Source organism: Eptatretus burgeri, chromosome 7 (assembly GCF_056783735.1).
Source record: "Eptatretus burgeri isolate ZD-2024b chromosome 7, Ebu_testis_v1, whole genome shotgun sequence".
Classification (NCBI taxonomy): Eukaryota; Metazoa; Chordata; class Myxini; order Myxiniformes; family Myxinidae; genus Eptatretus; species Eptatretus burgeri.
In genome coordinates, this window is record NC_140967.1 from 92216027 (window position 1) to 92233711 (window position 17685).

At 42.8% G+C, this 17685-nt stretch overlaps 1 protein-coding gene across 5 annotated transcripts in view; it reads left to right on the forward strand.

Moving 5' to 3' along the window:
• Positions 1 to 1743: 1743 nt before the first annotated feature.
• Positions 1744 to 17685, forward strand: part of LOC147023796 (bactericidal permeability-increasing protein-like) — a 94117-nt gene continuing 78175 nt past the window's right edge. Inside the window, exons 1-4 of one of the 5 annotated variants that reach the window (XM_085889598.1) lie at positions 1747 to 2005; positions 2151 to 2374; positions 4856 to 4955; positions 5916 to 6044. In XM_085889598.1, the coding sequence (XP_085745724.1) occupies positions 2227 to 2374; positions 4856 to 4955; positions 5916 to 6044 (377 nt within the window). In that variant the 5' untranslated portion in view covers positions 1747 to 2005; positions 2151 to 2226. Of the gene's footprint in view, positions 2375 to 4855; positions 4956 to 5915; positions 6045 to 17685 lie in introns of all 5 variants that reach the window. The other 4 variants (XM_085889599.1, XM_085889601.1, XM_085889600.1 and 1 more) reach the window with 4 other exon arrangements.

Below are 17685 nucleotides of genomic sequence, written 5' to 3' on the forward strand. Positions count from 1 at the left end.
CGATGAGCTTGCGGGCGCTGAAACCATGAACCAGCCACCCTAAGTCCATGACTTCTTGCAAAGTCAAGGAACTTAGTGCTGTTCAGGTTCACAGTTCCAGACCCATGGGGACCAACACACATCTCATAACCATCCCTATCAGTTCCAGTCAATACATTGAAATCCCCCAAGACTAGAAGAGCATCTCGTCTGGGGCACTGATCAACCACAGACTCGAGCGTGGCGTACAAGGCATCCTTCACGGTGAGATCACTCGCCTCAGTCGGAGCATAAACAGAGACCAGGGAAATGACACCGAAGGAGTGACGAATCCTTAATCTCATAATTCGCTCATTGACCGGTGTTACCTCAATTATCATTAGTCAGCTTGTTGGACACAGCTACAACAACTCCTTGGGAATGGTAACCATCAGAGCGACCAGACCAATAGTAGGTGTCACCACCCACCATGATCTTACCGCAATCCGGTCTCCGAACCTCAGAGTGCTGCAATACCGATGTCCAAACGCTTGAGCTCAGATGATAACAGAGACAGGTGATCATCCTCTCCGGGATAGGACATTCCAGGCACTCACCAGAAGGGACCGCTCAGATTAACCCAAGGAGACCGCCGTCTGGTGGAAGACACCTCAGCACCACTCCGACACACTCTCCCGGAATCTGACCCGGGAATGTTACCCTGTGGTTTCCCTCCTCATCAAACATTGGGGGTCCTGAAGGCTTTGCCCCAATCCCGTCATCCGGTGAGCTGCCCTACGGAGGTAAGCTGCACAGGAGGTACTCCCACGGAGTGGGTTTTCAGATTTCTTTGTGTTTTGCGGAATGAAGGGTTTTACGGTGGCTGGAGTGCAAATCCTGCCACCAACCTCCTAATAAAAAGTAACCCAACTGCAGGAGGACGTCCGCAGACACAGTTGGGCACTAGATATGGATGGCCGTTGGCTCACAAGGAGCTCCTCCTCCCTTTGACAGGTTTTGTTTTTAATCCTGCTGGGTGTCCATATCCAAACACCCTCCTCACCAGAAAACCTGGTGGGGGAGACGGTTTAGTCACCGACAACCCGACCATGGAACAGGTTAGTACAGGTTTACATGATACCTGTACCAAGTCACAGATCTAATCTGGCCTGACCTGACATTACATTGATCAAACTTGGTAAATGTCACAAATGTTCTTGTATGTCACGTGACCACTCAAGTCATTTGCGCATACACATAAATCTAGTAAATATTGGTGAGGACTTTAACTACATACAGCAAAATTACTAAAACTATGGGGACGGTGACATTTGATATCTTTTACTCCTCGTCCTGTCCTTTCACAACACTCACAAAGGCTTTTCCGAAAATTGGAGAAAAAAGGGAATTCGATCGATCAGCGTGGGGAACCACACATAAGTCCTTAAAGAGGGGCGGGTTGAAGACCCCTGACCTCGGGCAAAGGGTGAAAATGGCAGAGGAAGTGCAAGAGCAGTAGAGCCGAGTCGAGGCTTGTCAGAGACTTCTCAAATGCAAAAGATAAGAGTCCAATAGGAGATTATGGTGTCAGTTCGGGTTGTGGAAGCTGTGTTGAGATTTATTAGCCCGTTCTTGATTGTTTGTAATGATTATAATTGTCACAACAATTATTTTCAGGTGTTTGGTGTTTGGTTTCAAAAAATGTCGATTTTCTAGTATTTCCAAAATAAAGTGGATTTATTATCTGCAGGAGAAATTCTTTGTGGTTTTGATGTTGTCACCACCCTTTTGAGGAAGTTTATACTTCTTACTTTTAAAGGACAAATGACAAAATTCTTCTTTGCCCAACGGTGAATTCCAAGACATCCACCGGCAACATCAAGGACGGTGGTCTTGGGGGCACTCCACAACTCTTCAGGACCCCCCAAAGCACCCAGACCCCTAAATCTCCACTCAGCTTGTTCGCAAACTCCTCAGCTACCCTCTCATCCTTGAGCGAGCCAACATCCAGCCTCGGCTGGGACGGGACCATTCTCCTGGATTTCAGGTGCATCTTCGGAGTTGTTTCAACAAGCTTGGTGACAAGTTATGTCAGAGTTGTTACAACATTTATTGTCTGCAGGAGAAATGCTTTGTGGTTTTGGTGTTGAGTCACCACCCTTTTGAGGAAGTTTATACTTCTTACTTTTAAGGGACAAACGATCAGTTCTTTGTCACAGTTCGAGTTATTGTGGCGTGAACATCAGTTGGTGATTTGTTTCACTCGTCATGACAAACCAGTCGACTCGTCATCTCTTCTACTTTGTCCTGCCATCGTTGCTGCTGCTTCTGTTGCTTCTGCTTCGTCCATGTGCTTTAAACTCCGTGACGAACCCAGGTTTTAAAGCTCGAATCACCAACGCAGGACTGCGGTATGGTAAGCACTTTTAAAAGGTCTTCTTTCCGGTCTCTTTGTCCCAATAAATTATGGATTTCAATTTGGAGACTTGAACCTTATGATTTCAACACTGCGTGTTTTGTTGTACGCGTTTGGGTACACACAACGTTTGTGGCGTTGGCAGCTTTACAATCCATCCATTGGAACCATACTCTGTGCAGAGCGTTCGTGCTGCCAAAGCAGTCTTCTGGGCTATAGAGCACAATCCTGGACAGGTCACCACTTCGACACAGTACACCAGCAATCTGGCACTCGTTTTTGCCGACCTCGGAAGGATGACAGGCCGAGTTAACCTCACCTAGTATTAATTCAACAGCTGAGCGGGATTTGAACTCAGGACCCCAGGATCCAAAGCCCACCACCCGAACCATTAAGCCAACACCAGGCAAGCTTTACAATGACGTCATGCATTTGTGTGCCATATGCAGACGCCGCCATCTTGGAGGTAACGATCAGGAGAGACAATAGAGCGAGATAGTGTGAGATATAATGCTGTTGATATTTATTTATAATATAGTATTTTGGTTTATATATTAATAGGTGTCCAGTTTTTTTCCCCCCATATTATATGTGGCCATATTCCACAACGTCATGGGTTAAGGGAAGCATGGAGGGGGAAAAAAGAAGAAAAACAAAAGTAAGTGTAATGGTATTGGAGGTGGGGGCAGTGGTTGAGTGGGATAGTTCTCGGAAGGAAGGGATAATGTGCAAGATTTGAAGGGTTAGCTCACCTGGAACGGAGTTCCTGGGAGCTTATGGGATGGTGCGCCATCCGTCCGTCCATCCATCCATCCATAAATATTTGCAACTTCTTTGAAACTACATATGATTTCGATGAATCTTTACCACAACGTTCATCGTCGTGTATGTACCAAAGATTGTTCATGGCATTCAAAAAATCGGGTCCTAAGGTGGTCTACGGGGGTTGCCCCCCCACAATATTGGATTCGCTGTATATGCTCGATATCCCTTATTGTCGGGTTTTGTGTGTGTGTGTGTGTGTGTGTGTGTGTGTGTGTGTGTGTGGGGGTGTGTGTGGGTGTGTGTGTGTGTGTGTGTGTGTGTGTGTGTGTGTCTGCAACGCGAGGCTCCACAGCACGAACCAGCGAACCGATTTCGATGAAACTTTGCCAACAAGTGCCATATGGTCTGGGAATATGCGCATTTGAATTTTGTTGCCCAGCAACCACCCGTTGCTGTGCAGCGGCCGAAAAACCGCGTACAGTATTTTCAATACTTGTCCTTCAGTTTTGAATGTGGAGAAACGAGACTTCGGAATTAAACACTTCGAGATATTTAGAAAATTTTACTCGAGCCGATTTTTGATTGAGGTTTTATTTTTCAAATGGTAGTCCTTCAAAAATCGGGTGTCTATTTAACGTCATTTTTTATGAGAAGCTTAGGAAAGTGGGCGGAGCTTAGGGAAAGTGGACGTGGTTGATGAAAAGTGGGAGTGGCGTAGGAAAGTGGGCGTGGTTTGTGGAAAGTGGGCGTGGCTTATGAAACATTGTGTGGCTCAGGAGGTGTGGTCAAACAAGAGCATTGAGAGAAGTTTATCGGGTTTTCCGTGTGTGTGTGTGTGTGTGTGTGTGTGTGTGTGTGTGTGTGTGTCTGTGAGCGAGTGGTCCATGCTCCACCACCCTGAGCGAGTGGTTCGTGCTCCACCACCCTGAGCGAGTGGTTCGTGCTCCACCACCCTGAGCGAGTGGTTCGTGCTCCGCCACCCTGAGGGAGTGGTTCGTGCTCCGCCACCCTGAGCGAGTGGTTCGTGCTCCGCCACCCTGAGCGAGTGGTTCGTGCTCCGCCACCCTGAGTGAGTGGTTCGTGCTCCGCCACCTTGAGGGAGTGGTTCGTGCTCCGCCACCCTGAGCGAGTGGTTCGTGCTCCGCCACCCTGAGCGAGTGGTTCGTGCTCCGCCACCCTGAGTGAGTGGTTCGTGCTCCGCCACCTTGAGGGAGTGGTTCGTGCTCCGCCACCCTGAGGGAGTGGTTCGTGCTCCGCCACCCTGAGCGAGTGGTTCGTGCTCCGCCACCCTGAGTGAGTGGTTCATGCTCCACCACCCTGAGCGAGTGGTTCGTGCTCCGCCACCCTGAGCGAGTGGTCCGTGCTCCGCCACCCTGAGCGAGTGGTTCGTGCTCCGCCACCCTGAGCGAGTGGTTTGTGCTCTGCCACCCTGAGCGAGTGGTCCCTGCTCCGCCACCCTGAGTGAGTGGTCCGTGCTCCGCCACCCTGAGTGAGTTGTGAAATTACACTCTATTTCCGAGCCGTTTGCCATATTACGGTATTTTCTAAATTACTGAGAGAATTTTTTTTTTCCACCCATCAGTGGGTTTATAAAGATGAATGTTTTTTGGACATTGAATTAACCATCAATTATTTTTGAAGTCAAATTTATTTTATGGATTGAGCAACTACTGGATTGTGCTCTGCCCGACATCTCCTGTTTTTTCGACTGCTCAGCCAAAGACACAGGGATTTCCATTCTGTCTCAAAAATTGAAGACTCTGCACATCCCTGACATGAGTGGAAGAAGTGGCAAGGTCTCCTATAAAGTATACGAGTAAGTACAAGCACTGACAAAGATTTCATGAATTTCTGTCTCAAATTATCATAAATCGATTTATTTGGAGAAAAACGTTGAAAGGAAGTGGAAGCAATCCATCCCTCTATTCTTGACCACACTCTGTTTCCAGAGCATCATCAGTTCTGTGAACCACTTTATGTCATTTAGAGCCTGGACAGTTTCTGTCTGCCAAGGTGGGCTCGTTAAAAGGTGCTGCAGGTTAGACAAGGAATTTAGCGACGGCACAATCACACAATGGCTTGCTTAGTTTGTGAAAAGACACCATGTGATCTTTAAGATCCACCAGCAAATGCCAGCAGACTTATTTTGGGCAATATGCCCAACGAGGTCAGGGTCCACCAACAGCCAGTGACGTCACAATATTTATTACGATGCGATAACCATTGTTATGACCACAAAGATACACATTAAAAATACCACAATATTTGATTTCAGTGTACATTGCATTCTTTACTTTGCTGCCATGGTATAAACTATAAAGCATTCTTGTGGCTGCGTTTTAGCTCCTGCAATGATTTTTGAGGTTCTTTCAAATCAAAGATCCCTTGGTGTCCTTCGCGGGGTGGTTGAGCTCTCGCCAGTACCCATTATTATTATCAATTCTACATGTTCTGTTTCGTCATCATGAACACCGGTAGCCATCTCCGGCACCACGAACAAATTTCAAATTCCTGCCCGAAATCTTCGTCAAACGTCGGGCCTGGCCAGCCAGTTCGTGAAAGACTTGGGTGAAGCTTACCCCCGGGCCAACCCCACGAGAACGTGGGAATAATTGTGGCCAAAGAAGAAGAATGCCAGAGGAAACTAAGGTTGCAAAATAAAAATAAATGTTTATTTAAATGAAGGATAAACTTGTGTAACCGCAACAACTTCACAAGTATAATTATTGCCTTATTTTCACACTATTAATTAACTTGTCCTTGTGCCCATGAACAGAATTTCCTTACAAGACTTTTCATTACCCAAGTCGGACATCCTCCCTGTTCCAGGCACTGGCCTCAAGGTTTACACTGCGAATGGATTTTTCAAGTTAAAAGGACGTTGGAGGTACAAGGCTGTTTTAATGTGAGTGTTTCGGGTTTGTGTTTCATGGTCCGACCCCAATGAATGTGCTGAGGACACTTTCACAAATTATACAGGTGGTTGTGAAGTGGTGTGTTGGTTCATTGTGGTCAAAAGGGCTCCTCCTCTACTGAAGGAAATTTGGTGGAGGAGGAGGAGGAGCCCATTCTACCCATCATGCCTGCACTACAACTGCAGAAACCATCACCCAACCACACACATGCTAATTGCAAGTTCTACCACTTAAAATTTTTGTTTATTTTATATGACGGTGATGTTTGTTCCTAAAGTTTAGTAAAATGGTGACTCGCATTCATTGTGTAGTTGAAGTTGAGGCTTTATGGAAAGATCGCAAACATTCCATAAATTTTTTTTTTTTTTCCAGTTGTTCAACCATCTCATGTTAACAAGCAATTTCTATTGGCTTGTTGATTATACATCCATCTAATAATACGGGACTTTCAAAATGACGGATGAATGCCAAACTTGGCTTTGGGGTGTGCACTGTGTTTTGTCAATCGCTTGTAAAGTCGTTTTTAAAAAGTTTCATTCCTCGAGATGTTTGTGTTGTAAAGTTTTCAGACCTTGTGAAACTTTTATTTGTTATATGACAGGTAAGACTTTTGTTGTTGATTGTGAATGGTTGTTGGGATGTAAATCAAAGTACATTATTTACCTTCTCACTTGTGGAGATTGTGGATTTCAATATGTTGGTAAAACTTCTCAATATTTACATCAACGTTTGAATGGACGGAGGTTTGGTGTATCGTCTGGTATTAAAACATATTTATATAATCATTTCATTGAAGTGGGACATGTTTTTAGTCGTTGTTCTGTTGAAATTGTAGACCCAGTTAATGTTCATGATTTTGATAGTAAAGAGGAGTTGATGTTGAGCTGGGACGGAAAGAGGACTTTTGGATCAGGACACTATGTGCGATCTATCCTTTGGGCCTTAATGACAGGGTACAAGGTACTGGGTCAGTTTCTCAAGGGATCTGATGTTTTCAGTGATGAGTATTTTGCTAATCCAATCAAAAGGAGACCCAGAGGTCATGGGCTTCGTAGTCAGTGTCGTACGGCTCCAAAAATGGAAATTTCAGAGATAATTGATAAACTTAAAGGTTTTTTATGAAGGAAAGGTTTTTCATGATTTTTATGTTCTTCTGAGGTCATGTTCCAAACAAGTCTGAGTTGATGTTCTCCGGAGTTTAGCAGGTTCACATGGCGTGCTCGTTTTGGATCGAAGCTTTTTGTAGCATGGTTCAGGTGAAGAAGTCTACTCCCAAAGTTGATAGGATCCACGAGTTCCGAGTTTGTGATTTTTCCAGCAAGCAAGTAGATAGGCTTCGGCTTCACTCTATTTTTAGGGATACTAGTGTGGAGAGCTTATTTCCAGATAAAGTTAGGGAGCGAACCCCATTGAAGGTTTATTTCACTTTCACCAAGTCCATAGGACAATCATTATTCAATGATGGTAAATTTCTTAAAACTCTTAGAATGTCGTAAAGAACATTTTGGAAACTGACTGTGAATGTTCGTCTTCCCCTTTTTTTATATAATCCTTGTGGACACGTAGTTTCTGGGGATTTGAATGTAATTAGCAATAATGAAATTAGGGATCTGATGAAGATGTGAGCTAAATAGAGGGAACCAGTAACTCAACCTTGGAGCTGCATAAGGTCTTCAGTTGTGGATTCTGTCTCTAATTTTGTTAACAAAATGTGCACCAAGTTTAAGTTATGTGTAAACAGTTTTAATGCATCGTTTAACAGAGTTGTGGAAGTCCTGGATATTAGGATTAAAATTTTTGTAGTCGGGGGCTTGCTTTCACTGGGTCGGTCTAAACCAGTGTTGAACAAGCTGAGTGTTCGTAAAGACATTCGGGATCTCTGATAGCAATGTAACAGCTCCAGCAGATAAGGCTGCTAATAATTTTGTTGTGGTTTGTAAAACGTTTCATGCAGAGGTTTTATTAAGAGAGTTAGGCATTGATATGGTTACTTTCAATGTATAGGAAATATCACATATGTTCCTCATCATAAGTCACTCCAACATATTGTCTCTGAGCATCAGGAAGTTTAAGTTAATAATTTCGTTATTAAACGAAAAGAGTTAAATCTTTGTATTCCTCGACTTTTCTGGATCCAGAAGCTTCATAAGAACCCATGCAAGTATCGGTATATATAGTGGGGCAACTTAGCATAACAATTGTGCATTTTGTGAGGAAAGCACCAAATTTAGCACACTAGTAGCCTATCATATGATGAACAGATTTGGATATTGGGCCATCTCAAAATTTTTGATGGCAGTGGAAAATGGCTGCCACAGCCATCAGCGGCTAAGGAACAGTTCAGGAAATACTCTTTCGCAATTGAAAATAATTCTGGTATGAACACTTTCTGGAGAATTAATTCTTCCTGAGAGTTCTTCGAGAGAATTAGATGCCTCATGATCGGGTCAGTTGAAGTTTTTGATTTTTCAACTTTATATACAAATTTGGATTTAGCACTCATGAGGGATTCTCTCTTCAAAGTGATTGACAAGGTTTTTTTTTAACTCTTAATAAGTTTTTATGTGTCAGGTTTGATGGAGCATTCTTTTCTAAAAAGAAATACTCAAGTTTTCATTGTTTTGATAAGCAGAAGATTAAAGATGTTGTTAATTTTATTTCATTGAATACTTTTGTGTCTTTTTGTGGGATAATGTTTCATCAGGTTAAGGGTATTCCCATGGGTGGGAATTGCAGCCCCCTACTAGCAGACATTTTTCTAATTTTCTGTGAATTTTCATTCATGCAGAAACTGATGAAGGAGAAAAAATACTCAAACATACACCATGAACTCATTAAATCAATCTATATTAACAAATGTCAGTGTGTGTGTCCTCCATAACTATAAAACCATGAAACCGAGCAGCCTGAAACTTTGCCTGTGTTGAGGGAACTCCAAGGAAGTGCAAGAGTGAAAATTTTGTGTTTGGGTTAATTAAAACACCCATTTTGAAGATAATTAACGGCCTTATTTAATTATATCCTTCATCAGGCGAATCTTCGAACACCTCGCACTCTGGGGTCTTAAAGCGCATCCTGGGTTACCTCAATGGGGTCTGAAGCCCATGTTTTTTGGCCTGTTCAACCATGCCTTGACTTGGAACAGGTCGCATGATTTCTTAACCATAAAGTTTTTTCTTTCACTTTCCTTACTCATATTATCGAATGCCTGTTAATCATAGCTATGAATCGCTGAGTACATTGCAATGCTTGTAAATGCCTGGAGACGGCAGCGTTTGTGGCTTCCACGCGCTGCCTTCCCTTTCTCTCACCTCTAACTGCATTCCCTTCCCCCACCCCTCCTTACTCTCCCTCAGTCCTCACTCCTCCACCCCTCCTTCCTCCCTCTCTTTTCTCTCTCTCTTCCCCCCTGTCCCCCCTTACTCTTCCTTTCAGCAACACACACACACACACGGAGTGGGGGTTAGCCTTACGGGTCCCATGGCAATCTTCTATCATGGTTCCCTTTTTGAGGCAACGTTTTTATGGCTGGATGCCCTTCCTGACGCCAGCCAAAGTCACCTCTTAAAACACGCAGAAATACAGTGTCACCATTTTAAACCGAGGCACACACCGGGATCCTGTCAGCAAAACAACGGGTGGTATTTGCTAGTTTCCAGTAGAATAATATTTTGTTCCCATAAAAACGCTGCAGAAAAATATCTGCCCAAAAAGGAAAAGCAGAAGTGTTTTATCCTGTGGGAAGATAAGCAAGTCAAAGAGAAGAGCAACACTCTTAAAAAGTTGCATGAGGAAGAAAAATGAGGATGTTAACACTTGATCACAGGCTTTCAGAGGAAAAGGAAAACCTAAAACAGGCATACACAGGTTTAAGAAAAATATGTGCTCGAAAAAACAAACAGTAGCACTCATTGCGGAGCAACAAAAGAGCCGACTCGTTTAGGCCGCCACAGTTAACGCAGTCTCCGGGAGAAAAGGTTACCAAGGGTGAAAACAATAAGGAACGAATGTAAAAGAGGAAGGAACACTTCTAAAAATTTACTTGGACAAAGACTCATCATAAATGATCACCAACAGATGCAAACAATCATCGACAAAACCGAATGAAACAAAACTGGTGATTTTACACTCAATGGATTGAGAAAAAGAATGAAAACATTATCAAACTAAAAGGGCACTCGGTAGAGCGCATACCTCAGTCACGTAATGCCTGATCCACAAGAACATATCGTGCCCAATACATTTTTGAAATATCATGCAATACAGTACTACTGTATATCGTTTTTGCCCCTATCTCTCAATGGTGAAGAATCACTTAAAAAATTAACTAATTCTCGTATCCAGATCCGGATTTGGATTTTCACCAAAATCATATCAGTTCTTCCTTGTCACACACCCAACCTTGTCACCAAGATTCGTCCGAATCCGTCCACAACTTTTTGAGATATCGTGCTATATATCGATTTTGGCCCTATCTGTCAATGGTGAAGAATCACTTAAGAAATTCGAGTAACCGGATCCGGATCTGTATCCTCACCAAAATCAAATCAGTTCATCCTTGTCACACTGAACCGGTCCAGCAAATTTCATCTGGATCCATCCACAACCTTTTGAGATATCCTGTACACAAACAGACAAACAGACAGAAAGGGGTGAAAACATAACCTCCTTTACCTTCGGTGGCGGAGGTAAGAAGAACGGCACTCGGTGGAGCCCATACATCCACCAGGCTGATTAGTTTACGTTTTGTATCCCACTGATGGGTCGGATCTGGATCCGGACCTGAATCAAAATCAAATCAGCTTGTTCTTGTCACCTCACCAACTCATCCATCAAGTTTTGTCATAACTCATCCACATCTTTTTTGAAATATCATGCTGTACATAGTTTTGGTCTCATCTCTCAATTGGGAAGATGAATAATTTTAAAAATTAAAAAAATTCCGTCCACCAAGTTTCATTCAAATCCATCGATAACTTTTTGAGATTTTTTTTTGAGGACATCCAGTTTTTGGGAAAGATCCAGCTTCGGATCTTCACCAAAATTAAACCAATTCCTCCATGTCCCCCACCCAACCTGTCCACCAAGTTTCATCCAAATCCATCTATAACCTTTTGAGATTTTTTTTTCGAGGACATCCAGTTTTTGGGAAAGATCCAGCTTCGGATCTTCACCAAAATTAAACCAATTCCTCCATGTCCCCCATCCAACCTGTCCACCAAGTTTCATCTGAATCCGTCCATAACTTTTTGAGATATTCTGCTCACGGACAATCAGGGGTGAAAACATTACCTCCGTCCACCTTTGGTGGTGGGGATACTGACAAAGAAAGTGAACTGGATAACATCCCTGCTGAAGTTTGGAAAAGTGGAGCTTTGTGCACTCAGCTACTTGAGGCAGACAATAAGGTTTTAGCACGTGATAAGCCACCGATATGGTCAAAAAGCACCATTATTCCAATTCCTAATAAAGGTGATCTGAGTCTACCTGAGAACTATTGAGGTATCAGCTTCACACCAGTGGCTGCTAAAATGTATACTGGGATGATCTTGAATAGAATGAGGATACATGTGGACCCAACAATGAGGAAAAATCAAAATGGTTTCTGTCCAGGGACATCAACGGTTTGCCATATTCTCTCATTGAAAAGGCTCAGCGAAGGCGTTAAAATGAAAAATTTATCAGTCGTGATCACGTTTTTTGGATTTTTAGAAAGCATTCATTTCCATGAATAGGAAGACGATGTTCATGATTTTAAAAGTGTGTGGTAAACCAGGTAAGATAGTAGAGGTAGTGGAGATAATTTACAATGACAATGAAGCTCGAGTAATTGCACTCGATGACGAGACAATTCCTCCATATCTTCAACGGAGTTCTCCAACGTGACACATTTGCACCATTTTTATTTCTCATCGTCCTCGACGACGTCATGACAACAGTATTAATGGTGGATCCAGGAGGGGTTCACCGGATGCACCCATCCCCTCTGCCCTTACAATTATGCCATATGATCGTTCTATGAGACATCACTGGACAATCAGAAATCGCACGTCTTTTGCTTTCATTCGGCAATTAATCCGAGCCACGATACTTTTCGCCGCTGGTTCTGTTTTAATCCCTGCGATTCAGTGTTGAGTTCTGGCTCCGAAGAGAAAGGCAACATTTTCGGGATCGTGTCCTACAACAAAGCGCAGTACAATCCTGAACTATTCCACCAGGTAATTCAAAGTTTCAGTGGCTCTATCGTCCATTATTATGAATGATCATTAATTAATGATCCGATGATCCGCAATGGCGAGTTTAAGTCGAGTGCTCGGGGTCATTTTGTGCTTGTCCGTTCGATATTTTCATTGATTTGTATTGGAAACATTTTGTGTATTTACATTGTTGTTGTGAAGGATCCATCGCAAAGATTCCAAAATCTTCAGCTTTTGTTTAGAATCAGTTTATGACAGGCCTGAGGCCTTTTTATCAAGTTGCTCGATATTCCCAAATTTTCCTGTGAAGAATGTAGATTTATGGTCGAACACTGTGAGCTCTGGATAGATGAACCAGTTTTCCCTCTTGGTGACAGGCCTGAGGCCTTTTTATCAAGTAGCTCGATATTCCCAAATTTTCCTGTGAAGAATGTAGATTTATGGTCGAACTCTGCGAGCTCTGGATAGATGAACCAGTTTTCCCTCTTGGTGACAGGCCTGAGGCCTTTTTATCAAGTTGCTCGATATTCCCAAATTTTCCTGTGAAGAATGTAGATTTATGGTCGAACACTGCGAGCTCTGGATAAATTCACAGGTTTTCCCTCATGGTGACAGGCCTGAGGCCTTTTTATCAAGTTGCTCGATATTCCCAAATTTTCCTGTGAAGAATGTAGATTTATGGTCGAACACTGTGAGCTCTGGATAGATGAACCAGTTTTCCCTCTTGGTGACAGGCCTGAGGCCTTTTTATCAAGTAGCTCGATATTCCCAAATTTTCCTGTGAAGAATGTAGATTTATGGTCGAACTCTGCGAGCTCTGGATAGATGAACCAGTTTTCCCTCTTGGTGACAGGCCTGAGGCCTTTTTATCAAGTTGCTCGATATTCCCAAATTTTCCTGTGAAGAATGTAGATTTATGGTCGAACACTGCGAGCTCTGGATAAATTCACAGGTTTTCCCTCATGGTGACAGGCCTGAGGCCTTTTTATCAAGTTGCTCGATATTCCCAAATTTTCCTGTGAAGAATGTAGATTTATGGTCGAACACTGTGAGCTCTGGATAGATGAACCAGTTTTCCCTCTTGGTGACAGGCCTGAGGCCTTTTTATCAAGTAGCTCGATATTCCCAAATTTTCCTGTGAAGAATGTAGATTTATGGTCGAACTCTGCGAGCTCTGGATAGATGAACCAGTTTTCCCTCTTGGTGACAGGCCTGAGGCCTTTTTATCAAGTTGCTCGATATTCCCAAATTTTCCTGTGAAGAATGTAGATTTATGGTCGAACACTGCGAGCTCTGGATAAATTCACAGGTTTTCCCTCATGGTGACAGGCCTGAGGCCTTTTTATCAAGTTGCTCGATATTCCCAAATTTTCCTGTGAAGAATGTAGATTTATGGTCGAACACTGTGAGCTCTGGATAGATGAACCAGTTTTCCCTCATGGTGACAGGCCTGAGGCCTTTTTATCAAGTAGCTCGATATTCCCAAATTTTCCTGTGAAGAATGTAGTTTTATGGTCGAACTCTGCGAGCTCTGGATAGATGAACCAGTTTTCCCTCATGGTGACAGGCCTGAGGCCTTTTTATCAAGTAGCTCGATATTCCCAAATTTTCCTGTGAAGAATGTAGTTTTATGGTCGAACTCTGCGAGCTCTGGATAGATGAACCAGTTTTCCCTCATGGTGACAGGCCTGAGGCCTTTTTATCAAGTAGCTCGATATTCCCAAATTTTCCTGTGAAGAATGTAGTTTTATGGTCGAACTCTGCGAGCTCTGGATAGATGAACCAGTTTTCCCTCTTGGTGACATGCCTGAGGCCTTTTTATCAAGTAGCTCGATATTCCCAAATTTTCCTGTGAAGAATGTAGTTTTATGGTCGAACTCTGCGAGCTCTGGATAGATGAACCAGTTTTCCCTCTTGGTGACAGGCCTGAGGCCTTTTCATCAAGTTGCTCGATATTCCCAAATTTTTCTGTGGAGAAAGTAAATTTATGGTCGAACTCTGCGAGCTCTGGATAGATTAAACTGGTTTTTCCTCGTCGATTACATTGACTTTAATAATGCATAGTGGTATATGTCACAATATGAGAACATCTTAACCTTAAGTGAACCGCCCTAAAATAATTTCTGGATCCGCCCCTGAGTGCAAGTGAACATGAATCTCTGGGCTTCACACTAACAGAACAAAGAAGCAGAAGATTTCCTTTGGTTGACATAACCGATCGATGTAGATTATATTGAGAGGGATGCAAGCCTGACTCGGGACCAGCTACCAATTGCTATGGAAGATCATGAGGACTGGAAGAAAATTATTATATTAATACGCTAAGCCATATTTTGTGGACGTATCTCCTCAGAAACTGCTGGATGGATTGTCGCCACTTTCGGCATTGCGGGTGCTCTGTGGTCTAATGTACAGCATGGGCTATGTGAGATTGTGCCAGACGGACAGGTTTGGGAATTTTTGGCGATTTTCTAATTTTTACATTAGTTTCCATGTCGACGTGTGACGTCACTACTGAGGCGTAATGACGTCATGACACCATCGGTCATTCGCTGACGTCATTACGTTTGTCGTCGACAGACCGTCACCGTTGAGAGGTGTTATGCCATTCCTACAAAAACAACGTCTGCAATGTAAAACCCTTTTCTGCACATGCTGACTACCTCAGAAGGTGCATTTGACACAAAAAAATGTTACAATAAACATTGTATGTAAAGAAATTCGATAAATTACATTATTAACACTGGATATATTGACGTCCTAATGAACCCTCACTCGAGAAAATTCACGCGGAGTGCGGGTTTGGCTAATCAACATAAATAGCCGAGTTCACTCGGAAGCACCAAGAGAGGGTTTAAGGCCTACCTTAGTGGAATTGCTTAACTCCAAAACATGGCAGAACATTCATTTTTTTTGTAAAAAGTGCCAAACTTGGTATCTGGCTTCCTGTGACCATACTAAACGATTTTAGAAGGGGAGCCCTGGTAGGCCTCTCATGGCTCGGCTTCGGCAGCTATTTTCCAAGATGGCCGCCATTGGTGGGGAAGGGGAAGGTGTGCATCACCAAATAAAAGGGATATATGATATATTATATATATATATATATATTGATGAAATAGCGATTTTAACGTCTGTTTAAACGTTTCTAGTGATATACAATAAAATTTCACTCTAAAATATTTCACCCAATTGCATTTTGTTTAAAGTGGCGAGAAACTTAATATAGGGGGAACGGCAACAAGAACGTCTATATCGTCTATACTGTAATTTTTTTGAAATCAATTTTCCAAGAAACTTCCCCATATTGACGTTTGTTGATTCCTGAACTTCTTGGAAAAAAAAATATCTCAAATTACGATTTAATGGCGGATTTTGTTCGTTGTTGCCATGGCAACCGAACCCCAGATTTCACAAAAAAGTACTTTTCGGTGGTGTAACAGTGACGTACGTCACAAAATTATTGACCCAACTTTTTTTTCTTACATTATGTATTTTGCAGATAATGTCAAAGTATTCGATGTTGTTGAATAAATTTAAAATGAAATGCATAGTGAACGTCGTTGGTATCGGTGAACGATCGGGTTTGATTGGATGTCGCCGTTCATCATTGTGTGAATTCGCCTCCCTCACACATGGCACGAGTAGTGCATAAGGCGCTGCACATGGCAAATCGGACTTTATGCATTTACAAGTCCTGCCCGGCTTCTTGCCGCCACATTTAATAAGTTCTTGGCAAGCAGCCGACACCTGCGGTAGTGTAACCCACACCGGGTACCATCGAATCCCGTCTTTGCGCCACCGAATTCTTCTGGAGACCGAAGTGATGGCGTGGTCTCACTACCTGTCCATATTCCAGTCTGATAGACTGCCGCTTCAGATGCTGATCCAAGGCATCCTGGAACGTGTAGTGAAGGTTTCGGATTAGAACATGTACTTCAACCAAAATTCAGGGTTCGATAAACAGCATTTAAATTGAGGATTCGTTTCCGGTTCTGCAGTCAACCTCTCAAACCCTGAAAAATCTTGGAGCCTCACCTGTGTGGGCGGAATTCGATCCAACGAGGATTTATCGTGATGACAGAAGAGATCTTTTCTGCAGGTGCTGACCGACGATAAGGGACTGGATCGATCGTACGGCTCGACTATGTATTGCTCAATAAGTTTGAAAGGAGCTTCATTTGTGTGAAGATTGTAGAACGGGTGATCGGAGATGAACATGAAGGCATCATTCACTTCCTCAAAGTCTAGACTCTGGAGTCTAGATCATTCCACAAAAACAGGACAATTGCCACTTGTGAATTCGAGCTGGGTAAACGGTAACGAGAACCATACAAGACATAAAATTATTGTTTTGACTGTTCAGCTTTGGTATGACGTGTTGGGGTATAACAATCATTATGTTGGTATGTAATGAGTTATAACGTAAAAACTGCTGAGTCAACTGAACTACAGCCGGGCGAATCTTTATCAGGATAGTAGGAGTGGACAGAATTCCTGAAAAAGGTACTCACGGCCCCTAAAATTTCACATTGGATCACAGATAGTACCTCTGATTTTGAGAATTCCTGCCCCATCGCCATTTTGACTACGCAAGTTGCAACTTGCATAAATCAAATGAACAGTAGGTATGGCGTAGTCGGCACTGTCTGTTCAAGTTGCAACCGTTTTTACTTTTTCGATCCTCGTGGAGGATCTCTAAGTCTTACTCACGTTGTTCTTGTGGACTTTTTTGTTTCACAGCCTACAGTTTTCATCGAAACTTCCTGAAACTTGGCATATATATGTAAAAATACCCTGCGCAGACAGTAACCATCTCCGATTTTGAAAATTCCTCCAAGAAAAAAAATTATGACGTCAAAATATCTCCGCTAATGGAAATCGCCGAAAAAATTATCTCCGAAACTGGGCAAGCTTTTTGAATTCTGTTTGCGGGAATTGAACAGGGCATGAGCAGAGATGAATTACCGCACATATGATACGTCACTATGACGTCATATCAATCTTAATGACGTCATTCCTATTTTTTGACATTTTTTGTTTCACAACCCAGAGTTTTCATCGGATCTTCGTGAAACTTGCCATGTATATGCAGAAAGCCCACGCGCAGGCAGTAACCATCTCCGATTTTGGAAATTCTTCCTAGAAAAAAAGTTGATGTCATAATATCGCCGCTAATGGAAATCGCCTATTCCATTATCTCTGAAACTGGGCAAGCTGTTTGAATTTTGTTTGCGGGAATCAAGCCGGGCATTAGGACAGATAATTTATCGCAAACCTGATACATCACAATGACGTCATATTCGTTTTTATGACGTCATCATTAAGAGGATGAGGAACTTAGCTCATTCGAGCTTGTTTTCCTTTTTCTCTATGATGCCTCATTTGATTGAGTTGTAAACTTCACCAATATCGATGTTAACCTTGTGCCAAATGA